This window comes from Emydura macquarii, unplaced genomic scaffold (assembly GCF_026122565.2).
Source record: "Emydura macquarii macquarii isolate MOO-44397 ecotype Brisbane River unplaced genomic scaffold, CSIRO-AGI_Emac_v2 contig_3305, whole genome shotgun sequence".
Taxonomy (NCBI): domain Eukaryota; kingdom Metazoa; phylum Chordata; order Testudines; family Chelidae; genus Emydura; species Emydura macquarii.
In genome coordinates, this window is record NW_027133442.1 from 663,022 (window position 1) to 688,926 (window position 25,905).

Here is a 25,905-nt window from a genome sequence, read left to right on the forward strand (position 1 = left end):
GTCTAACAGAGGTTGACGCTGTGGCAAAGCCCTTTCATTATTTTCAACAGAGTGGATTTTCCTAGGTCAAATTTCATATCCCAGCTATTTAGGGAATTATGGAAATTGTATGGAGTGAAACAACTAAAGAATGCCCCATATCATCCAGAGACAAATGGTTTGGTTGAGAGGTTCAGTGGAACTGAAATCTGGGCTGGGAACGTATGCAAACAGAAGGGCCCAGGACTGGGATGAAATTTTATCCTATCTACTATATGCTTATAGGGAGGCCCCCCAAGAGTTCTTCCCTTTTGACCTTCTATTCATAATAGATCTTCACTCTTGGATCCATGTTCCAGGAGTGTGAGTAGGCAGGAAATAACTGCACACAACGCATTCTGCTCCAGCTAAAGAGATGCAGCCGCTAGTGTCTCTGTGACTGACGCAGCTCTGCCTTGAGGAGCTGACCCAGCAAATGATGGAAGTACTGAGGCACTGTGGTGGTTCTTCCTTGAATATACAAGAAGACAGGAAAACTAGTGCTAATGGATGAACTAGATTTACTGGGCGAATGGATCAGCCAAGCTGGTATTGTTTGAACTGTTGGTCCATGGCGGGCCAGCACTGACAAGTAAATGGAGCACAGTGTAGCTGACATGGAGAGAAAGACAGGTGATTACCACCCACAGCAAACACCTAGGAGCCATAGAGAAGCAGCAGGTTCAAGGTTGCTATAATAAACACCCTCTCTGCTGAGGAAAGTTGCATATGGGATCATCATTAAGGCCACCGCCTGAAGCACAGAGACATATGCCTGTCCAGAGCTGGTCACCACTACAACTGCCCAAAGCAGAGGAGCACCGAAGAGTGCCTCAGTTTAATGGTGTCCATGGCAACCTCACGCAGCATGCTTTCTCTGTACAGCAGACCAGCCCCCTGCTGCCATCTCCAAATGGGCTGGCATGAAGCAACAGCTCTGAAAGGCTCAGTGCCATACTTTGCCTCCTCAGATAGGCCACATCTCTAGATCTCCTCTTGGACCAATCTAGCATCATGTGCTCACTGCCTCAGAGAAACCACGCACCATGCAACACTCCCCCGGAGCAGCTTGGCATGTAATAGTGTGCCATCTGAGCAGCCTAGCACTCTGCAATGCTACCTCTTAGTGGTCTGCAGCCAAGCAATCACAGCAGCAAGGATGCTGCCAGAGCACAATGTGTCGGATACATGCCTCTACTGGAGGAATGTGACAGGCTATGCTCTCTGGACATTGTGGACAATTTCACGCTCCTAAGAATACAGTCTAGCCTCTGGAGGTGTAACATAATTTACATTTCTGCTGGGAGAAAAGCACTGACAATTAGAAATAACTGCCTTTTGGGCTACCGTCAGCATTATGTGTGTTTATAAGTGCTTAGCAGCCTTACCTACATTTCTACACATAAATCTCTGTGACATTCCTCCCTGCAATCTGGACTGGTGTGTAGCTGTGTCACCCCAATTCCTCACTCCTGGGCCCCGACTTACCCCGCTTTGCTGTGTGAACCACCCACTCCTGGGTCAGCCCACGCCCAGCTTCCTGCAAGTAATCAGTGCCTGACGTGAAGGAGCGCTTCTGGCCAGCCACACATGGGATAGACCCCCAGCAAACACGCCCAGTCCCAGATGCAATCCTGGGAACTGCCATCTTGCAAGGTTCAGTGCTGTACTATGCACCCTGCAAGCTCATTTACATTTGTCCGTCAATTTATCAAAGAAATTGATATGCACCAGCTCTGTCATGCCAAGTGAGGTCTCTGCACACACTCAATCCACATGCACTGTTTTAGATAAAACAAACAAATAAGTTTGACTACAGCAAGATTTTAAGTGAATCCCAGTCAGATTAATATAAATCCAAAGATTAATAATGTGTCAAGGAGTTAGTCACAATCAACTAAAAGATAACTCGCCTCCTAAACTAAGATTAATATTTCAGTCTGTATTCAGCTTACCACACAGGCTGGCTGCGATGCCTCTAACAACCAGGCTCCCCCTGTGGGTAGATGCTCAGTCTTTGGTGTTGCTTAGAAGATGGATTCCAGGGGAGACAGAGACAAAGACGCCTCAGCTTTTAACAAGTTTCTCCAACACCCCCTGTGGTCAGGTGATCAGCCCTGTCCGGCAATGGGCATGATTTATTTCACTTGAGCCAAAGTGCTCACAGGTGCTTAGGCCAGTCCATTGTTCCTGTATGCATGCCTCTGCAGGGTGTGGAAATACAGCTTTGTGTTTGTCTGCATCTATTCAAGCCACGTGAGACACACATTTGGGGATATGACACAGCAGAGTTTCATATCTGTACATATGTATGACATTGCAGGAAACATGCTACCATAACAATAATGTTCAGTATATCATGAGCATTCCAAAAGCACCTTACATGGCGTACTTTGCATCAGACAATACACAATTACACTGTAGGGGTGAACATGAATGATATACAAATCACACCATAAGGGTGTCCATGGGATACAGCGTGTCACTCTCGTCAGATGACTGATTAATCAAAGGCAACATCTGGGATTGGATCCTAGGGTCAGTCAAGTGCCATCAGTAAGCAGTGTCAGTATTTGCTTATTTGTCCCTGCAAGGAAGTTAGATGTTCATGCCAATTGTTATTTTCAGGGAGTAACTGAAATTAGTTATCTCTTTTTGGTGCAAGCTTTGCATGTTCAAAGTGTTCTTATAGGTGTCCACTCCATATAGAATGGCAGTGCATGTTCCCCCTTCCCCCCATCTATGTACACTTTCAGCTTATTAAAGTCAGCTCCTTGGAAAGGACTTGGAGAGGGGAGAGTTAGGAAGCCTTTCAGAAGTGCCATGGAGAGGCTAAAATGGTAGAGCTCATAGTAATTACCTGCAAGCCCCAGCTTTACTGCGGCATATTTGGAACCAGATCCTCAACTGGAGTAAATCAGTATAATTGTATTGATGTCAGGTTGTAAGAGAGCTATATTATTTACACCAGCTGAGGATCTGGCCCTTAGAATACATAAAAGCACATCCAGGCATGACCATTCTTTGAGCCTTCCTTTCAATTCCAGATCCACGTCACTCTTTAGATTTCAAAACCTGAATTCACCAATCCAGCATCCCCGATTTTTCCCCACATACACTTGGAATCCATAAGAGCCCAGCTAAATAAGACTCCTCCACCAATCCCATCGTTGAGGGTATCTCAGTCTAGTTAAAATTCTTCATTGTTACCAATTTTATAAGCTCCTTAGCAGGAAATTTTTTTTTTTTTTTTTTAAATACCTGCAGAATGGCGTAAGTCGGGATAGCAATAAACAATGGATAAAGATGGAGCATAAAGCGTTCACTATTTCTGTAGGGTCAATGACTTTTTTACAAAAACAGATGCAACCTGCTGAAAAAGGGTTCCTAACCAGAAGTTTCCCTTACTTTAAAAGCTGGGGGGAACTCAGACTGAAAGCAAGCCTTGCCTTGCTTCTCTAAAGATGATTAGCTCAAACCCAAGTTTCCTTTCAGGAGACACTAGAGATCTTTTTTAAAAAGTGGGCCTATGAAGAGTAGGATAATTAATTTATGGGGAGAAAATGTTGGACCCAGAGACATTGCAAAGAACTTTCAGTGTAGAGAAGATAGTAGTATTTAATTGTGTACAATGGACACACTGTATTTGAAACCCCCCAAAAAGGCCAGGCTTCAAGGGACCACACATAGGAAAGATGATAATCAACTGTAGAGGCTCAAAAAGCATCATTTAAAAGATACATCATGACATTATTGAACTAGATATGGAGGCAAATGTAATTACATGAATAGCTGGGAAAAGATAAGAAAATTCCCCTGCAGCACTGGGCCTTTATTGGCATCAGGCAGTTTAGTCTTCTTATATTTGAAAGGGAAAAAGAAAATCCTAAGTTATATCTGCAGATTTTTTTTTAAATGAGAGGTACTACTAATAGAGTATCAGATGACTGTTGGGGAGTGTGGAATGAAAGGTACCTTTATCCATATTTGGTGAGAATGTCTCCAAAACACAGAGATTTTAAAACTCATAATGGATGTAACAAACATGAAATTACCAGTGGATCCACTGGCCAAGCATTTGAAACTTCTACATTAAAAGACCTATTTGCCTCAAAATATTAATTGGCTGTTTCTCCATCTGATAGGATCAAGGTGTGCTCTGTCAGAATTTGGAAGCAGAAAGAGCCCTTTATTAACAGATCAGATCCATAGCTGGTGGATCAATCAATTTTAAAACTGTCAGATTTTGTTTCAGATTATTAGACCTTTTGCACATCTGTCCAATTGAGACCATTGCATTGCTGGTGTAGAATAGTGCATTGCCCTCATCTCGGTGCCAAGGACCAACTCGTCACTCTTCCTCCTGTATTTGCATTCTCCCTTTTATGATGGTCGAAACCTTTTTGCAGAGGCATACCTTTCATTTTGACTCCACTGGCAACTGTGCTGGTGATAGATGCTTCAAGACTAGGCTGGGAAATATACCTGCGTCAGCTCACAATCTAGGGCCTCTGAACACAGACTAAACTTCACATAAATGTTTTGAAATTCAGCGTGCTCAACCTGGCCTGCCAGACATTTTTTCCTTGACTGAAAAGCACCTTTAGATTTGAATGGGCAATATCACCACCATGTATTATATCTGCTGATAGGACAGGTCATGATAGAAACGCTGTCGTGAAAGGCAGTGAAGCTTTGGAACTAGAGTGTCCATCCTTGCCTTTCAGCTACAGCATGTTCTAGGAAAAGAACATCCTAGCAGATGACCTCAGCAAGAAGTACAATGCCTCGCACTTGTGGTCTGTCAAAGAAGTGGGGATCTCCTCATCTTACCCTTTTTGCTGCAGAACATAGTAGGGTACCAACTGCAACCAGTCCTGCACAGAGGTGGGAAAGCTCAGGGTCTCAATCAGACACATTGTTCTTGGACTGGAACCAGATCTTCCTATTCAAATTCCCTCTGATTCTTCTTATCCTTAGGGTCCTGTGGAAGATCAGACAAGACAAAATGCTCCTCATAGCATCAGTTTGGGCCCACCAGTTTTGCTACCCAACGTACTGGAACTGGCAATGCATCCTCCAGTTCCTCTGCCCCTTCTACTGCACTTGTGTCACAGTGGTGCAGTCAGAGTCGGAGGTCTTTGGATCGGGCATTCTGGATACTGTTTGGCAGAGCAACTTGGACTGTGATTGTTCTGTGGGAGTTCAGAAAATTCTGTTGGGAGACAGGAAACTTTCTACCAGAAATCCCTGTGAGATGGAAGTGGTTGTTCTATCTGGGAAAGGCAAAAAGGATCTGCTCTTTATCAGTCTTTCATTCCACTCATTCTGAACTACCTGCTTCCTCTCAGACAATCACATCTCTCCCTCAGACCAATGAGAATTCCCCTGGCTGCAAGTTTGGTCTTGTACCTTCTGTTACAGGACTATACTGTATTCTCTGTTCTCACAGTGATAAGATTTTTTTAAGGCCCTACTTCATGCTTTACCTGTCTTCCGAAGTTGCCATGTCCTTGAACAAATGACCTGAACCCCACCTTTCAGCCCTTGTCAGAATATTTCCTATTGAATTCTGCAGTCCTGGTGTCTGTCATATCAACCTGGAGAGCTTGAGAGCCTGACAATAATAGCTAATTGATCTACCATACCTGGTGTTCCATATGGATAAGATGGTCATTCACCCACACTATGTATTCTTCCCAAGGTGGTTCCTGATTTCCATCTACACCAATCTATCAGGCTACCTGCATTTTCCCCAGGCCTCATTCATTTCCAGGAGAGGCTAAGCGATGCCCTCTAGGTATGAAGAAAGCTCTGAACCACTATCTGAACAGGACTAAGCAGTGCTTAATTTGTAATGAAAGAGGTGCTGGGGCTCAAGCAGTTTTGTTTACTTTCATGACTGACACGACAAGCCCAGGGGTATTAACTGCCAAAGTTTAGGGGTTCTGGGACTCAGTCCTGGCAAGCCCTGGTACAAATTAAGCACTGAGACTAAGCCATTCTACAAAACAGCTAGTTAGCTTGAAATATATGGGGCACTGGGGGCCAATCAATCCCAATCCAGAAGACTGTCTAAAAGAATTAGACTGTGGATAAAGCACTAGACTGGGACTCAGGATACTTGGGTTCTATTCCAAGGTCTACCATTGGCCTGCTGGGTGACCCTGGTCAAGTCATGTTACTTGCCTGTGCCTCAGTTTCCCCATCTGTAAAAAGGGGGATAATGATACTGACCCCTTTGTAAAGTGCTTTGAGATTTACTGATGAAAAGCACTATGTAAGAACTAGGTATTATTTTCTTATACGCTTTTGCTATGGACTAATAGGAATTCTGATATCAGCAGGCATCAGAGCACATCCACTGGATCTAAGGCAGCCTTAACTTCCTGTCTAATAGATGTTGATATATACAAGCTGAATCCTAGTGTTCCATCCATACCTTCACTCAGCATTACTAATAGGGTTTAGCTTCTTCTTCACATGCTCTGTCTGGGAGAACAATCCTGCAACTTTATTCAAAGACTCATCAGACCCTCCTTCTTTGGGCTTGGGGACTGTTCATGCTCTAAGAAGAGTTAATTGCCATAATAACTGTGGTTCTTCGGGATGATCCATACCTACCCTCCTTCCCTACTCTTTTGGAATCTCTCAACAAATCCCTAAATTACTAGAACATACTGAATAGCAGTTGAATGGAAAATGGGGCATGAAGACATATAGGCAGGGTGTGTATGTGGTCCCAATGGACAATACTTTTCAGTAAATTCTGAGGACCCAGGCTTCACCTAAAGTGCAGCTATAGTTTCCCCACCTATAAAATGGGGATAATGATACTTACCTCCTTTGAAAGTGCTTTGAGGTTTATGGATGAAAAGATCTTGTAGAAGATGCACAACTGCCGACAGAGCTGGCTAGTGGTCAGGCGGGGTTGGAAAGTCATCACCCACTGGAGCAGTGCCTTCACCCTAAGGATTTCCAGTTCTCCTCATTAGCAAAGGGGCTTTGGGGCTGGGTCTTTGAACAGTCACAATCTTTTCCAGCAGGCCAGTCACCCTAAGTGAAGGCTCTTGCTGTTGTATTGTCCTCTCAGAGTGGGTAGGGGAGTCTAGGCCTTGCCTCTCCACCAGGTTCCTGTCCAGGGCCAATTGGTGAGCAGTTACACCCAACACCTTTGGGTTTTAAATCTCTATTTATATGTTTTCTTAAAAGCTTTCCTCTGACATTAGTTTTTGTGCCTAGCTCCTTAGCAAACCTTGATTTTTGTTTTCAATTTAAATGTGTTTTAAATGGAGCCTGAAATTAAAATAGCTCTGTTTGTTCACTTCCTAGTTCATGCACCACCATTGGTGACCTCAACACAATTCTAGGAATAGGCTTGGTAGTCATTTTGTACTCCCATTTTGGTTTTACTGTAGCGGAGTCCATATAGCAGAGTAGCGAGTTTTAGGTTCTTATAAACAGTGGATGTTTTTCAGATTTCTCAGTAATAAATGGTAAATTAAAAGAAAAAGCATGTTGACTCTAGTGGACCTGCATAGAGCCATAGATCATAGGGCTGGGGAAATCCTCATAGGTCATCTAGTGCAGCCTCTTGTAATAATGCAGATTTTACTTTACATTCAGGACTCAATCCAGCAAGATACTGAGCACTCTGGTCCTGATCCAACAAAGCACTCAAATGTGTTACCTGTGAGAACACAGGCAATACCACTGGATGTAGCTTTTTGCTGGATGAGGCCAGAGTGCTTAGCACCTTACAGACCAAGTCTTAAATCCTTAAGTTTTATTGTATCTAGTCTTCTCCCAGACAATTCTAGTGATGGTGGGATAACACTGTCCCTTAATCCATTATTTCATTGTTTATTAGGATGTGTTTCTTAGTATCTTATTCAAAAAGCCCCACCATTTCTTTTTACAAAAAAATAACAAAATCATCTATCCCAATGTTTATTCTTCACCTTTTCATTTTTGTGCCAGTTCATGTGTTTCATCTAACCTGTCGACAATTTTAACATATTTTTCCTTATTTATCTGTTTAGATTAAGATGTAATGTGGTCCCAAATAAATATTCTTTCAGGAAAAATGTTTTTAGGTGTATTCTAAATAAACCTGGGTCAAATTTTAAAAGCTGGGCCAATAGATGGTGCACCCGTTAAAACATACTTCCCCCTGAGTCTATGCTTCCAAAGCCTCTCATGTTCACAAGCATACCTACTTACTCTATTTGCACAAGCATGGAATTTTGCACACTCAGCGGGGGTGTGATGGTGCTGGTGCACTTGTCACACCCTGCTTTGAAAATATGCCCCCAAAAGCAAATCAGAATATGTTATAAAAGCAGAAGGCAAACTATTTCTTTATATATATTTTCATTAGTGGTATCTATGTGAGGGGGCGGAAATGGTTAATAGTGTAGAAGTTGCCTGCTCTAGCATAATCAAAGTACGTTGTGCTGTGAGTCCATGAGCCTGAGTCATGATTTACAGACAGGATTTGCATTTTCACTCGAGTACAGTGCAAGTTGAGTAAGTTTTTAATGGAGGTGAAGTATTCAGTCTTGTAAGTGGATGGAATTGGCTGTCCACGTGCAAAAACAACCTACACAGTTCAATCAAGAAAAGTCACATTTGTCAGCAGTTGCAATTGAAGCAGCAGATAGGCACTCTGCCCTGCCAGGTGGAAGCAATGTGACAGATGGTACATCCTAATAAAAGAAAATGTTACTTCTGTGTACATATTCCTTTTCTAACAGTGGTAAAAAACTTCCTAATCTTCTGTAACCATTGCTCTTCAAGATGTGTTGCTCATGTCCATGCCAATGTAGGTGTGTGCTCACCCCGAGCACTACTGCCGGAAAGTTTTCCCCTCAGTGGTATCCGTCGGGTTGACTTTGGTGCCCCTTGGAGATGCGTGCTCATGGTGCCAGTATAAAGGGCCCCGCCAGCTATATTAGTGGTAACTATAAACAAGTTAGAAACAAAGTCCACTGAGGAGTGCTTGCAAACGCAAGAGTGAAGCAGTTCCAGCGAACGTCACGGGCAGTCAGAAGGAGCTGAGGGGATGACAGGGCCCTTTATGTTGCCACCATGAACGCACGACTCCAGGGGGTGGATACCACTGAGGGAAAAACTTTCCAGAGGCAGTGCTCCCGGCGAGCACACACCTATGTTGGAATGGACATGAGCAAGCACTCAAAGAAGAATTAGTCTGTGCCTTATCTTAGTTAAAGAATGCTGTTTTATTTAACAAATGGATACAAATATAAACAAGTTTGAGCTTACTGTTGACCTATCTATTGTGATGTCTGGGTGCTCCTCTGCGGAACTGTTACCATCTTCTGGTGTGGTCTTTCAAGGGGTCTCTGCTTCTGACTGACCCTCCTTTGTTTGCTCTTAAAGCAGTTTCTAGACCCTCATCACCAATTAAGTCTAGCATCCCTTAAATTATAGGACTTGCAGTCTTCTTTGGTCTTCTGGTTGTTTTCTTGGAAGCAGCCTAATGTAGGGCCATCACCCCTTTGCTGTCCCAGGCCTTTCTGCCTTCTTCTTCTCCTCCTTCTCTCTACCTTTCTTCTCTATGGGTTGCAGCTATGGGTACCTGCCTTCATGATTGGCAGCTGTGTGGGGTTGTGATCAAGCTGCTTGCTTGTAAAAAGAAGCTATCTATGCTCAGTATGGGGTTTGTAGGCCCCATTATATATCCTCCCCTGCAAGGCCTAGGCCTGGTCTTGGCTGATGTAGGCTACTTCCCTAAACAGAAAATAGGCAATAAACTTCCTGCCCAGTGCTGTATCTGAAAGGTGTATGGTTGTAGTGACAGGTACCATCTTGTGACCCTTGGGTTTGTCTCTTTCATTTAGCCAGCATAAGGGATCACGATCAGTGACTAGTGCAAACTCGTTTCCTAGGCTGTAGTACCACAGGATATCTCGCCCATTTGCAGCCAAACACTCTTTTTCTATCACTGGGTATACTTTCTCACAGGGAAAGAGTTTTGGGCTGATATATGCTATTGAGTATTCTTCATTTACCTCTTGAGAAAGGACTGCCATGGTCCTACCTCCGATGCGTCTGTTTGAACTTCATGCTCTTTTTCAAAGTTCAGGCTATACAGCATTTGGTGTCTACAGAATATAGTCTTGAATTTTTGAAAGCTGCTTTCGCAGGTTGGTGTCGATAGCACCCGTCTTAGGGCAGCATTCTCATTTAGCAGGGCTGCTATGGTGGCAAAATGGGGTATGAACTGGCAGTAGCAGCCAGATAAGCCAAGGAAGACAAGCATTTGCCTTTTGTTCACAGGGGTCTTGTATGCCTGTAAGGCATGAACTTTATCCACAAAGGGGCAGACTTGGCCTCCACTGACTCTGTGCCCAAGGTAATGGGCTTCTTCCTTTCCTATTGACATTTAGTGGGATTTGGGGCTAACCCAGCTTCTCTCAGTGGTTGGATAATGGTGATTACTTTGTTCAGATGGGAGTCCCATCCTTGCTAAAGATAATTACATTGTCCAAGTATGTCACCACATATTGACTCTGCTGTTAGAATAATTGGTCGATCAAACATTGAAAAGTGGCCACCACTCCATGTAACCCAAAGGGCATGGTGTAAAAATTAAATAGGCTGAACAGCATACAAAAAACCTTCTTTTCCTGGCAATCCAATGCTAGGGGGATCTGCCAATACCCATTTTTAAAATCCAAAGTGGTGATGTATTGGGCTTCTCCCAGTTGGTCTAAAAGTTCATCCACTCATGATGTGGGGTAGGCATCAAATTTAGAAATTGAGTTCATTTTTTCTGAAATCTATATAAAAACATAGTGAGCCATCTGGTTCTGGGACCAGCAAAATCAGCCTCCTCCTGTCATTCTGGGATTCTTCTATCACCCCAAGTTCAAACATGATCCTGATCTTTCTCTTTGCCCCCCGTCAATTTGTTGGGAATTGGTCAGAGCCCTTCCAGTGTTACCTTACAAGATTTTGTACTAATGTAGCATAGTGCTGGGAACATCTTCCCAGGGAGAGCTGAGACTACCTGTGGGAAAGCAGTCACCATGGGCGCACCTGTTCCTTTTGCTTATGGTTTAGATTCTTTCTGAGAGATACTGAGCTTTCTTTTAGACAGTCATTAATTTGGAGTCATAGTTCCAGTTCCTCAGGATACAGTGTGATGAAAAGGTTTTCTCTGGCTTTCCAGGACTTAAGCACATTTACATGGTAAACTTGTTGTTCTTTTATCTTCCCTGGTGATCTGATCAAGTAGACCACTCTCTTTATTACCTAATAAGGGCCTTGCCACTTGGCCATTAACTTCTAACCTTGGAAAAAGCAACAGCACTCTGTCACCCTGTTGAAAGACGCGTATTTGTGCCCCTTTATTATACTGTTGTTGTTTTCCTGTGCTTCCTTGAGATTTTTCTCTAGCATATGGTCCCATAGCTGCCAACCTCTCACGTAACTTTAAAATATACTGCACGATATTTTCAGCTTTTGATGCTTGGCTTTCCCAGGTTTCCCATACCAGGTTGAGTATGCCTCTTGGTTGTTGTCCATATAGCAGTTTGAAGGGCGAAAACCCTATTGAGGCTAGGGGCACTTCTCTGATATTGAAGAGTAAGGCTGGGAATAGTTGGTCCCATGTCGAGGATCCTGGACAATGGACTTTTTGAGCATCCTCTTGAGTTCCCGGTTGAATCTTCCTACAAGGCTGTCAGTCTGTGGGTAGTATACAGATGTGTGTAATGCTTTGATTTTTAATAATTCCCATGCTTCTTTCATCAGCCGGGATGTGAAATTTGTCCCTTGATCTGTCAGGAGTTCTTTAGGAAACCCTCCCCACACAAAGACCTTCAGCAGATCATTAGCAATAGTCTTGGCATTCGTAGACCAGAGTGGTATGGCTTGCGGGTATCTGGTGACATAGTCCAAGATGACAAGTATATGCTGATGTCCAGAGGTGCTCTTCTCTAAGGGCCTATCAGGTCAATTCCTATTCTTTCAAAAGGAGTCCCCACCAAGGGGAGGGATACTAGTGGAGCCCACAGGATTTCCTTAGGGGCCATTAATTGGCATTCAGAACACAATGCACAGAAATTCTCGACTTCCTTAAAGACCCCTGGCCAAAAGTACTGGGTCAGGATCTTAGACTGTGTGTTGTCCTTCCCAAGATGTCCTGCACATGGGGTTGTGTATGCCAGATGAAGCAATTTGCAGTGATATACCCGAGGTACTAGCAGTTGTGGTCTTATCTATTGTGTCTGCTTGTCTTGATCTACACGATATAGTAAATCTGCCTTAAGGGCATAATGAGGGTACTGCCATGCCTTTAGGGGATCCACCATTTGTCATCTGGAGCAGTGTCTGGAGCAGTTATTTCTTCCAAAGAGGGTCCCCAAATGGCTTGAGCAGCCATATAGTCCTCCATGAGGCAGATGGCCTCCACTATGTTACTAGCTGATGTCTACAAACCCAGTCTCGGCCAGCAGGTGGAAGAATCTGTATGAACTGTTGCATAACTATGAGTTCAGCTATCTGAGGTCCTGTCCAAGACTCTGGTTTCAGTCAGCACCAGCAGAAGACCTTAAGTCTTTGGGCGATCGTCTGTGGTCATGCCTTCAAGGGGTAGTGCCCATGGTGAAAAAACAGGTGCTAGGTCTCTTCATCTACCGGTAACCAGTCCAATATGGCAGTCTTCACTTGTTTGTAGTCCTGGGCTGCTATGTTGTCAAGCCTTTGGAATCCTGCTTGGGCTTCCCCAATGAGGAGTGGAGTGAGCTGGATTGTCCACTGGGCCAGAGGCGAGGGGAAGCAGTGGCTATCCTCTCAAAGGTTACCAGGAATTATTCTGGATCATTGTCTATTGTCATCTTGAGAGCGTCAGGCTCAGAGTGGTTCCCTGAGTTATGGGAGATGCATTCCTCGTAGAAACGGAACTCTGAGGGGTAGCAGCCAGCATTAGTTTTGCTACCCATTGCAACAACTATTGTTGATGGGCTACCATCTGTTCAAACAGCTGTTGTTGCCTTCCTTGTCGTTGTGTGTATGAGTCAGCCAGTCATTGCAGTAGCTGATTCACCTCTATAGTTCTCTTGTATATATAGGGGGAATAAAAGGAGGGAAGTTTTGTTCTGTTCTGTTTTGTATTTTTGGTTTCTCTTTTCTGCAAGGACAATTAACTGCAACCCCACTTTTGGTACCACATTGTCATTGTCTCCCCGGTTTGATCTTTTGAGGGGTTTCTGCTTCCCCTGACTGACCCTCCTTAGTTTGTTCTCAGGCAGGGCGGTTCCTGGACCCTGATCTCCAATTACATCTAGCAGCCTTTCAGTTTAGGGCTTGCAGTCCTGGCTGTTTTCCTGGAAGCAGCCTGATGCAGGGCTATCATCTCTTTGCTGTCCCAGGCCTTTCTGCCTCCTCCTCCTTCTCTGTACTTTCCCCTTTATAGCAGCAGGCTTGCTTTCTCTATTGGTTGCCCTTATAGGTGCCTGCCTCTATGATTGGCAGCTCTGTGTGGGGGGGTGTGATAAAGCTGCTTGCTTGTAACTGGAGAGGCTCTTCTCCTCCCCCTATCTACGCTCAGTATGGGCTTTGTAGACTCCAGTTCAGGAACATATGTAGTCATTTGTCCTGACATTTTGTTTAAAAAGGGTGGCATTCTGGGACCAATTCACCTAATTCCTAACTCCCTGGGGCTGGTGAGCGTGCTTGGCTGTTAGAAAGGTGGTTTCTGAAGCACGACAGATGTTGTTGTTAGGTCTATTGTGTGATGAACAAAAATGGTAATATTCTGCTCCTATGCAGCCTTTGTGTCATTGATACAGGAGCCATTTCACAAATTAGGTACAACTCTTCCTCAGCAAATTGCATTACTGCTTTATATTTCATTGCTGGACTCCATTTTTTTAAAATAACAGCACTGTAGTGGAAGTGAATAGGTGAATTTAGGCGTTGCTGTAAGGCGTGTTGGGTTTTGATCTTATTAGCTGCTGACATTCCTGTCTAGGTGTGCTGGTTGATTGGATACATTTGCAGAAATTTCTCCTGTCCTCATATGCTTTTTGCCACCTTATTAGTTTTGTTTAAAAGCCACATTTCAGTAACTACATTTCTAATAATTTCTCCTAAGAAGACCCTGCTTTTTAGAAAACTGCTGCCCAGTCAACAATCAGTACCTCACGTTGGATAAAGCCTTCCTCAGTCTAGGCTTGCAGAGCACAGAGAACTCACTGCACGCACAGGCATGCCCAGCTTATTCACTGCATTCTGCTGACAAGGGAATTATTCTTAAATGATACAGCCCTGCATAGACCCTTCTCTGGCCTGCCATTTTTAATTTCAATATAACAGAAAGGGCAGTGGTTTGTAACATCCAGACCCTCCCACACTGGGGTGAAGTACTGGCCTCATTGAAGTAAATGACTTAATTGGAGCCAGGATATCACACCTGCTCTCTAATGTTGTCTGCAAGTCAGTAAGACCTAGATCCTTAAAAGTATTTAAGTTCCTAACTTTCATGGGAGTTAAGTGCCTAAATGCATTTGAAGGTATGGGCCAAAGTGCTTAAATGTGAAGATAGAGGCATATGTATTAGAACATCCAAATAGTATTGTGAGTGAAAAATATAGAAGATGAAAATTGAAATGCCGTTTTAAAGTCCATTTGCATGTTTGTTGCTTTAAATTTGTTGTTGCTGTAATAATAACTAACTAACTGTTATATAATGCTTTTCATCAGCAGATCTCAAAGCACATTACAAAGGAGGTCAGTATCATTATCCCCATTTTACAAATGGGGAAACTGAGGCAAAGATTGGTGATGCGACCTGCCAAAGGCCAGTGGTAGAGCTGAAAACAGAACTCCTGAGTCCCAGTCCGGTGCTCTAGTCACTAGGCCACACTGCTGTATAGTGCAGCTATTGGTTCAAATAACTAAAGGAACACCACAATTTCAAAATCATAGTTCTGCCTGAAACTTTCTTTTACCTACTATTAGTAAAAATAACACCTAAAATAACAGCTGTGAATGTGATTAGACAAATGTTTTTCTCTTATTTTTTCAATTTGTTTACTTTGTGCATCTGACAGCATATTCTGCATAGGCAGTTTAGCTGATTCCCCTCTGTACTTTTAATTAGGCCTCAATCCCTGCAAGTAGCTTAATATGTGCTTAACTTTAAATATATGAGCATTCCCATCAAAACAAATGGGCTTAATTGTCATAGCTGCATTGACTTCAGTAGAGCTCTGACAGTTACAGCAGCTGAGGATCTGCCCCGATATAGTAGGCCTTAGTGAGATTCCCATGGTTATTTGGGTCTTTCATGGAGCAAAAGGTGAGAGGAAATCTTTTTTTTAAATGTGATTGTAAAACCACAAAAATTGTCAGAGTGACTCAGGGATAGATGTAACATCTAAGGCTACCTTTAATTCCTTTTTTTTTTTAAACTGACCAAATCGGTTGACAGTGTCCCTTTAAATATATTTGAATAATCAAGGGATTCCTGATGAGGAATCCTAGCAGATACAATTTAAAGTTCAAGGCCCTAACTGCAATGTGCAAAACTCCAACTGAAGTCCAGTGGGAGTTCCATGTGGAGCACTTGCAGGATAGGATCCCGAAATATTACATTTATTGTAGTGCATAAAGGCACAAATATATCATTTTTATTTTTTAAACAAAACGCTGCTATGAAGACATTCCATTAATAATTTTCATTTTGTTTCCTGATCTCGCTAATCTCCTTTCAAAAGATTTTAACTTTTTGTCACATTATAAACATATCCAAACTTCTGAAATGTTGAAACATTATATATTTTCATTTTCATAAAATCATTTTCCTTAAACATGGGAATTTATTAATAAATCTTGCTATAACAAATATCTAAGTAGGTGAAATACTACCGTTTTTCAGTTAAATTGTTTAAAATTGTAAGCAGACAGTTGTGAAATACTCAGTAAAGCCAAAGTTCTCACAGTGTTGAACTCTTCAGAGTCAAGTCCTGATAAAATCAAACCATTTCTCTAAATGTGGGTAGTAGCTAAACAGTTTGGAATCATATGAAGATGTGTTAGATTTGACACGTTTGACGTCTGTGGTGATCGCTTGAATCTAATCAGAATAGTAAATTTTGTAGAATATCTTCTGGAATATTCTTAGGGAAATCCCATAATTGAGATTAAACTAACTGGCCACTGGATGTCATCACTGCATCACAAAAAAATACAGTTGGATGAACATTTATCTGGCAGTAAAAAAACAAAACAAAACAAAAAAAACATAAAGTGCATTGGCAAAAACATGCATTTAACATATATTTACCTCTGGATTTCAAAGATTATAAAACATTCTTGTCTGGTGCAAAAGTTTTCTTCCAAATCTCTCACATTCTTATGATTCCTGGCATGGCCGCCAGCCTCTTTAAAGTCACCTTGTTTGTTGAGGCTTGATTTTTAGCACATCAAGCTGCTGTGTCAACAAATTTATATTAAGAGAAAAATTCTCTAATCTAAATCCATAGGAATCTTTGTAAGAATAATTTATTTGGAAGAATAAATGTTGTTTCCCTCTCTTGTCTCCTAGAGTTAATAGAGGGAAACCTGTTAGAAGTTTTAGATTGCATCCTGAATAAGTGTCACTGCAGAAATGTACCACAAGAAAGAGTGTCTGATGAATAATAAAAGTAACTCAGTTTCCTATTTCTCCCTTCAGTGCACATGTGAATATACAATTATGCATTCTGTGACATGTGAAGTTTGTGCAACCCAAAGCAATAACTAAAAGGCAAAGTGTGTAATGCTTCATAATAGAAAAAGCTTCTCTGCTTTCTATGAGAAAACTGAAAACTACATGTAGGACACTGCAGAGATTTTCTGTCAAATGCACTATTGTTTCTTGACCCCTCTCTCACATACTTTCTGGCATCTCTCTGTTGGCTAGTGAAACCAAAGGACAGCAGTAAAGATGAGTACACCAAGTTTTACTGTATCAACCAGTGTAGACGTTAGAAAGAAGGGAAGATGAGAAGCTATGAATGAATCATTTAACGTCTACTGACCAGATCTTTCAGTTGCTGTAAGTTGGCATAGCTCTGCTGAAGTCAATGGATGTGCTGATTTACACTAGTTGAGGATCTGGCCTTCAATCTACCCTTTTTTTATTTGGAAAAATGATTTTGGAAGCTATTTCTCAATGTGCTGCTTGAACTCACAGAGAAATCCAAAACATTAAAACTATTTTAAATTGATGCTTCAGGTAAAGACATTCCATGAATAAAAAAAAGGGCAAAATCTAAAACAATAGCTCCAGAAGGCACAAAAATATTCAAAAAATTATATGAACAGATGCTCCTAGGTATTAGGTGAATGTTAATAAATTATAGAAAACTCAGGGGGAAAAAAGTTCAGTCTCTAGCCTCCAACAAATACTCCATAACCTCTTCTCCAAGAGAAGTTGGAACATTAAGTTCTAGTACTTTTCTGTAGCCTGTTACTTACTCAGAAATGTTGACTTATTTAGCCATTAGGCTGATTTGTGGTGTGCCTGGGGAAATTCATAGTGTTGGTCATGTTGATGAGCCATAAAAATAGTTTTAGAGAAATCGAAGATAATTCATAACTAATGTGCTAAAGATTCTTAGCTCATTTCTCTTTGGTTTTTATGTATGTATATTTATCTTGTTTTTGGTTTCTTCTACAGTTAAGCTATGCTTTGTACCACATAAATCGAAAGCTGATGCTAGAGCCTAAAGTGTCTGTCAATGCTAGAATTGTGGTGGTTGGTGCATCAAATGTGGGAATCTCCTTTCTAGAAACACTGATTTTCTGGTAAGTTTTAAATTTTTGCTGCCTTTGGTATAGTGAGGGGAATAAGCTGTTTTTTAATTTCAGAGGTCTTGATTCTGCAATGAAGTTTCAACTCAGCTTCTATTCCTTTTGGTGCAGTTTTGCACCCACAAATAATTGCACCTACATTTTTATGTTTGTATTTTAATTATGGATGCAAAATTAGTAGTCAGATCTATAACTGTCTGATATATGGAGGTAAAGAGGTAGACCTCTTCTTATTAATGGATTCTGCAATTCAAAAATACTAATGTAATTGTTTGCAGGTGCAAAATTGTGCCCCCAAAAATGAAGGCCATCTCTGAAAATCAGGTCCTCGCTAGCCATGGATAGAATTAAAAATACAAATTTTAGAATGAAGGGACATCCTGTATATCAGCCACTGAAGGTCTCACAAGAAGACGGAACAATGAGAATGCAAAACTACATTGTATTCTACCCTCAGAATCTCGGCAGTAATGCTATGGGGTGTGCATCTTGTACATTCCAAATGGATTTGAAGTTAGCTGCTTGATGAGGTGAATGAAAAGCCTATAGCCTATACTATTGCATGTTTTGGCTCTATCAACATTGGCTGGCCAATCATATTAGAACACTGTTTAGCTGCAACTGAGTTTAAATCCTCTTTGAACATAAGTCATTAGACTTGGTTGCAAAGACCATACAGATGTGGCTTAAATTTCTAGCCATTTCTATATAAACCAATGTTCGATTGACCTTTGGAGCTTGTTCTGTATAGGACAACCCATATTTCCCAAGGGGAAAACAGGACACCACGTGGGACTAGCTTGAGCCCCTCCCCCCCGTCCTCCCGAGCAGGGCTGGCCCGAGCTGCTTGCCCAAGTCCTGCCCTCCCTTCCCCACGCAGGGCTGGTGTCGCGTTTTAATGACTGTGCCTGCTAAGAGCTGAGTTCAGGGTTTTGTATTGCTACTACAGCAGTTGGTATCACAAGTAGAAATATCTGTAAAGCATTAGACAGGGGAAATTAAGCACTTTATGAACGGTATTGCATTATTATAAGCAATGGACAGAATAGCTCCTGTTCTCGCTCCCTCCTCTGGGTTGCCAATGCCTTTCTTTTAACCTTTGATGGAACACTTTGACCCAGTGTATCCCCCGTTTGTGTAAGACCCTTCTCCTCTGGTGCTTCTGCCCTCCTCACCTTAGACTCTTTATCGCAATGTATATTTTAGCTGTTACCCCTCTTTCTGTTTCTCACCATGTGCTGTTATTTACTAAACGCTCTAACTATGTTATGTATATAACTCTTGCAAATGATTTTAATAATTTATATTACAGTACCATCTAGAGCTAGGCCCATTTCCCAGTGCCCAGTGCTAGGCACTGCACATAAAAGTAAGATACATTCCCTGATGACATTCTGGTCTAACTAGACAAGACAGACAAAGAGAGTGGGAAAAAGGAAGTAGTAGTATCCCCATTTTACAAATGAAGAACTGAGGTACAGTGAGATTACATGACTTGGTCAAGGTCACACAGGAAGTCTGTGACAAAGCTGGGAACAGAACCCACATCTTCTGAGTTCCAGTCCAGCACCTTGACCATGAGACATCCTTCCCATTTGTACAGCAATTTTCATACAAAAATGTCTTGTATCCTTGACGATTTACATTTACAGTTCTAAGAAATTTCCACAGACAAGACTTCTGAGCGGTAAGCTTTATTCCAGCTGTGTTCTAATTAAGAGTTCTCACAAGATCTGTTTGCATGATATTTAGAAGTACTAGTCTTGAAAACAATATGATTGGAACTTTCAGGGTCATGCGAATTTGAGTACTGCCACATAAGAACCATTGAGAACTCAAAGAATCAAAGGAGCCAATACTCAGCATCACTTTTTTACATATTTTTATGTTTATGTAGTATAAGCTTAACAAAGGTAAATTTTAATTTTTGTATCAGCAGTTGATAAAGAAAGTCCCTTGTTCAGTGCAGAGACCTTTTAATACAATTTAATTTAATCTATTCACAATTTTCTGCTATTGTTTGCAAAGGTTACATGTACTAAAAATAACTAGATTGAATCAATTTATAAACCCCCTAATCCTTAAAAGAGGAAGTAGTTTTCTTCTCATTTTTCTTCCTACTTAATTATTTTACATTAGTAGTCACCATAGAAACACACAACTATAATACATTTACTTTCATAACAGTCATTACAACTTGATTTTAAAAGTGATTTCAACTTGTTTGAGACTGAAGAAATATATTTTTCATTAAATACTGAAAAAATAATGAGAATTATATCTACTTGTTTGAAAGATGTAGAACACTGCCTCTTGGTGCTATTGTGCTCTAGTATTAAATGTGGCAGTAACACTAGTTTGTGGAAAATCCATTTGAGGCAGAGTGCTCTAGTTATTTTTCTAGGACATTCAGTGCTCTCTCTGTTTGAACAATGCAGGGGAGATTCTAGCATCAGTTCTTATCACCTGAATGCAAAAATATGCTCTGCAGTCCATCCTCCAAAATGCTGAAGTATATTTTGTATGATATTATTTTATTAGAAAACGCTTCTTAAATCCCTCATTTACACTCGCAGGGAGGAAATCAGGAGTTTTTTAGGAACACCAGGATTGCCATACTGAATCAAACGAGTGGTCCATCTAGTTCCATGTCCTACAGTGGCCAGTACAAGCTGCTTCAGAGAAGGGTGCAAGAACTCCCATAGTGGACTACTATGTACTCCAGGGAAGCTTCTTTCTAACACCCCTTCCTTCAATAAGTTGTTGGCTAATGCCCTGAAATATGAGGGTTTATAGCCCTAATGTTTTACCCTATTGAATGGGAGTGCAGCTGTTCTTATTATCCATGTTTCATTATCCAAATAAATGACTCCTGCTCCTTTTTCCTGAGTTTAGTCTTCTACTTTAGAATTTAGTTTTAGCTGAAAAGTAATTTTAGTTTAGTCTACAGAAGAGTAAGAATTTTTTCTTCACGAAATGGCCCGAAAGGGGCACAACTGTCAATCCCTCCTAGGCAGTTACAAAGGAGAGTAAGGGGGTAAAAGTCCCACCTTCATCAGATGCATGTCCTTCCCCGATTGTGAGTCCAGATGCAGGTGTGAAAGCAGGCTTCAGAGGATCGTTGCTCTACTCCCCATCCCTAAGCAAGTGTGTGGGAAGGGGAAGGGGCAGAAGAGAGGAAGCAAACAGAGCCTTGGTTCTGCCCCATCAATTCATCAGCCAGCAGAGCTGAACCAGTGTGAGGGGAAGAAGTCAGTAGCACCATAAATTGCCTCAGTAATTAACTTCCCTACAGGAACAAAGGCAAGCAGGGAAGGAACTGTGACTCCCACAGTTCCTAGCCAGAGCTCCTCCTGGCCAGTGCAAATTACATGTTTCTCCTTACACAAAGACAGGATTTAGGGTTCTGTCTAGGAGTAGGACAAGGCAGTGCAACATCACACCTTTTGTTAAACCAGCACAATTTTTGTTTGTACACCAGCCCTAAAGCAGAAGCAGCAGCCTAACAATGCTCTTGTGGAGAAACAGTTCAACCCAGCAATGCTGAGTCTCTGTCCCTATTGTTCTCCCCGCCCCAAACTATCTCATTGCTGCTCCTGCTTACCGTTTGTTGTAGAATGTCAGCAGAAAACACGATTTTAGAATGAATCAAACTAAAGAAGTACCAGTGAAAGATTTTAAAAAGATGGCCTTTTTTTTTTTTTTTTTTTTTTTTGGCATTGAATAGCAGTCTCAGACAAGAAACAACAAGAAAAGGAGTTTGGCAGATGTTCAAGTAAAAATATACAATTTTACATCCTCAGTGTTCTGAACACCAAGTTATAAAAAAAATTCTGAGTCAGGACCTCCCAAAACCATGAGATTGGCTCAAAAGTTATAAGATTTTTTAACTAAGTATTGGGTTATTTTTATTTGCCTTCTGGTTTTTGAGCTTTTAGGATTACGTTTTCAAGCTTTTATTTACAACCATGAGTTCTAGAAAGGTTTGATTTTTGTTTTTTTAATGAAAGCTCAGATTCTGATTACACAATTCCAGGAGCTGAGGTTTTAAGAAAACATCAAATACTATGAAACTTGTGACTAAATCTGGAGAGTTGACAACAGTGTGGTGTTTTGTTTTGTTTTTTGAAAGTATGGGGTATTTGAAATGCAAGATCTGGTCCAACCTGAATTTATTTTAGTGTGTGATCCTTGAAATGATTCGTATTATAGAGCTAGGTTTATACTGGAATAAATATATGTGCTTCCATGTATATGTCACTGAATATTGAAATCATCACTGCAGTGAACTTAATGTCCTGGCCAGGTGATTCTAAAATTTTAAATTGCTCTATACTTCCTCATTTCAAACTTGGCAAAATATGCATTCCTTATTGAGATACATTGATGTATACATGCTAAATTGAAAGTTATAAAACAAAACCATATTTGAATTACTCAGCTGCAAAAACAGAATCTGAAAGTATTTTTCAAGTGTGAATTCTGTTTTGAAAAGTACATACTTATTTCACAGTTTAAAAAAAAAAAAAAAAAAGACCTTGAAGCTGAGATCAAGCATGAGAAATACCAACCTGAGTTAAATATTTGATTTGAGAAGATAATGAGCAACTAGAAACTGGGTATAGAATGAAATAGACATCTCTTTTTAATCATTGTTCCCCCAACAACATTTCCATTTGAACATAGTTTATAGCATTATATTTTATGCATTTTCTTTAATGTTGACATACTCTGAAAAAATATCCTAACCCTCCCTCCCCCCAGAGTACCCTATTAATTGTTTTTCCTTTTTCTCAGTTTTCCACAAACATTTAGTGTCAGACGGTATTTAAGAATGTCCGTTAGAACAGCAAAATTAGGCCAGGGAAGAAGATAATCCATGTTACGTCATTTTTAGTTTATTCTAGCATATGATTCACTAAAGCGCATACTAACTAGCACCCTCTGTCAAGAGTTGATTGGCGTTTGTCTGCAAGATCCCAGAAAGTTCCCTTGCAGCAGTATCTTGTCATTGGTTCTGGTACAATGAACCAATTAGCTTTTTATCCATCTCTTTGCATATAGGTGGGGAAAGTGTTATTGTGTCCTGATTATGGAGAAGGTCCATTTTAATCCATGGTTTTAAAACCCTTCTTAATCCAATCTCTGCTGTAAACAACGACTTATTCTCTACATTCTATAGTCATAAATGTATCATATAAATAACAAATAGGAGGTTGCTGAAATCGCAAAATACAATATGATGACACAGAATAGAACACATTCTGCTTTGCATTTCTAGACACCGAAATTATTTTGGCACTTAAAGGACCATAGTCTTAAAGTATATTTCAGCAAGACATTGAATCTGGTCTTCAAACAAAATGAGATGATCTCATTAATTTGCTAAACTGCCGATTTTCTGTCATGAGATCAGCTTCCCTCTGATGGTAACTAAGAATAGCTTAGAAATACTAGGGTTTTTAAAAGCACTATTTGCAACAGAACAACTACAACTCCTGTTATCTGGCAACACGCTATTACACAATATCCTGCACATCTGTCCCATTTGGCAATAGTGAGCATAATGCTTGCTGTTTAATTAGGCTTTTTATCTTTACATTTGTCTGAGAACATCTGAAGCGTTCCATGTTGCCTGTCACTCATTAGTTGACTAATTAAATAGTTAGTGCTTACTTGCTGATCACAGAGCTAACATGTAATGAAGGGTTTAGTGATCTTCATTGTTTTATTCTATCTGTCTTTGCCACATGAGTTGATATATGTGTGCTTCCTTTTGACTGCTTTTTTTTCATACCAAGGCAAATCCAAAACAATGTTGTAGTCTACCATGTGTTCAGTGTCACTGCTCCTGCACCATTCAGACATTGTTGCCTTCCATCATTTATAGTGAATAGAGATCAAGTTGTGACAGAGATAAATAGGATAGGTCATATCTTGCCTTGTTGTTAAATCAGTGTCACAATGGATACTGTCAGTGACTGATACTAGCATAACCTATGGGGAAGGCTATGAGTCAAGATCATCCTTACTAGCAATCATTTGACATTCTTCTGCCAAAAATAATACTGAATTAGCCGAGCTATATTATTAGTTTATAATGAAATAGCTTGTTTTAGAGACTATTTTTAACTTGAAAACAAGACTATTTCTATTTTAAGCATTTGCCATTTTAAACATACCATGCAAACACCACATTCTGGCATGTTTTATATTGTAGGTGTTACTATTTATATTTTTTAAAAACTATATTTAGGACAAAGAATATTATGCCTCACAACGGGCCTGTTGCAAAGCCCAGAATGGTCAATGAGAACAGTTGATATTTTAATTCTGAAAAAACAGTTGGGTGACTCAGCATCATAATAGCATGATCAGCTCATTATGGAGCTTTGTATCTGAGTGCCTTGAAGTTTGTAGTAATCTAGAATATGCAATTGAGAATAAAAAAAGGAGCACCACGATACATTTATGTTTTCCATTTCTTTGTTTAAGTGGCACTGGAATAATTGCTTTTCAGTTCTGTTCATGATTATTTTTTCCTTGTTTAAAGAAGCATGCTTTGGAAAAGAGATTTTTCTACCCATAATTGAGATGTAACTATTGAGATCTTCAAAGAAGGATGTCGGCTGCCTATTAGTTGATTTTGAAGTACAGTGGAATTTGCTGATTGAAATGTGAGAGATAGCTGGCTGGTTGTACTAGTAACTTTGCCCTTTGGTGTTTAACATAGGATTTGATTCCTGCGTATCCATTATTTAATGTTAATGTGTACTCTCTCTATGACAAAGACATTTGTTTGAAGATATTTATTTATTTATTTATTTAGGGATGTCTTTTTGCAGTTTGGAGATCACTTTTTGGGTATAATTACCACCTACACCCTACGTATCTGCAGTGTAAAGAGGAATGTTATGGGTGCAGTTTATGTTGAAATGGAATTTGGAGGGGTGCATAAGGAGTGGTAATGTAACTGTAGTATGTTCCCACAGCAACATAACTGTGAACGGCATCTTTACGCCAGCCAGATGTGATTGCAGTAGTATGCGAAACAGAAGGCATGGCCTGCTGGAGGGGCAAAAATTGGAGAACAGCCTTTGTAGTCCGCATGTTTCTCTTGTAAAGAAGTAGGTGAACCATGACCCTCCATCACAGTGCTCCTCTGCCTCCAGAGGAGCCAATGCTAGCCAAGCAATTGTGCTTGAGGATGTTGGGAGAACCTAAAGGGCAGCTGCTACAGAGGCGGACAGAGATTTATTGGGGCCCTGGGCACAAAGAACGTTTTGGACCCCCACACCTTGGGGACTGGGACACCAGAACTAAGGGTGCCAAGGGGCCGTGCCCACCCACTTTTTACCATTGGCGTAGTAGCCTCGGGCAGGCATGGAGCAGCAGTGGCAGGGATTGTACTTTGCAGTGGAGGAGCTAATAAGGCTCCCCTGCCACAAAGTGTAGCCCCTGCTAGCGGTGCCAACCGCTTCCCAGTGGGGCTGAGATGGGCCTTAGCCTCCCCTCGCTATGGGGCCCTGTCCCTGGCCAGGCTGGAAGCTAAAGCCAGGCCATGGTAAGAGCCACTCAGGAAGTCCAGGGCACTGTGGTCATGCTCCAGGGGGTGGGGACATGGACCAGAAGCTGCTCTTGGGCACTAGCCCCTCTCCTCTCCCCCAGTACAGGTTGAGGATCCATAGCTCTGGCTTCCGGCCTGGCCAGGGGTGGGGCCTCAGGAGGAAAGAGGAGGAGCAGGGGGTGCGGCCGCTCCACTTCTACACAGGTTCTGCTGCTCCTGCAGGGGCCCTCAAATTAGCCAGGACCCCTGAGCAAATCCACTACTGCGTATGGATGTTCTGAGATCAAGGGTTTTGGGCCCAGTTTTCCTCTGGATCTTCAGCTAGCCATGGCTTCTCTCATTATACATCTGCCAGCTTTCCAACACGACAACATAGCACCATGGTGGCTGCAAAAATATCACACAATTTTGTGAGAAATATTCTTTTTCTGTGTGGAAGATGACTGGGGAATATCTGGTCCTGAGTCGACAGGGAAAATAAGCATGTAGGA

General features: G+C 41.3%; 1 protein-coding gene across 1 annotated transcript in view; it reads left to right on the forward strand.

Moving 5' to 3' along the window:
* Positions 1 to 25,905, forward strand: part of CFAP61 (cilia and flagella associated protein 61) — a 224,539-nt gene that overhangs the window by 95,333 nt on the left and 103,301 nt on the right. Inside the window, exon 18 of the mRNA XM_067532819.1 lies at positions 17,714 to 17,841. Coding sequence (XP_067388920.1) covers positions 17,714 to 17,841 — 128 coding nt within the window. The remainder of the gene's footprint in view (positions 1 to 17,713; positions 17,842 to 25,905) is intronic.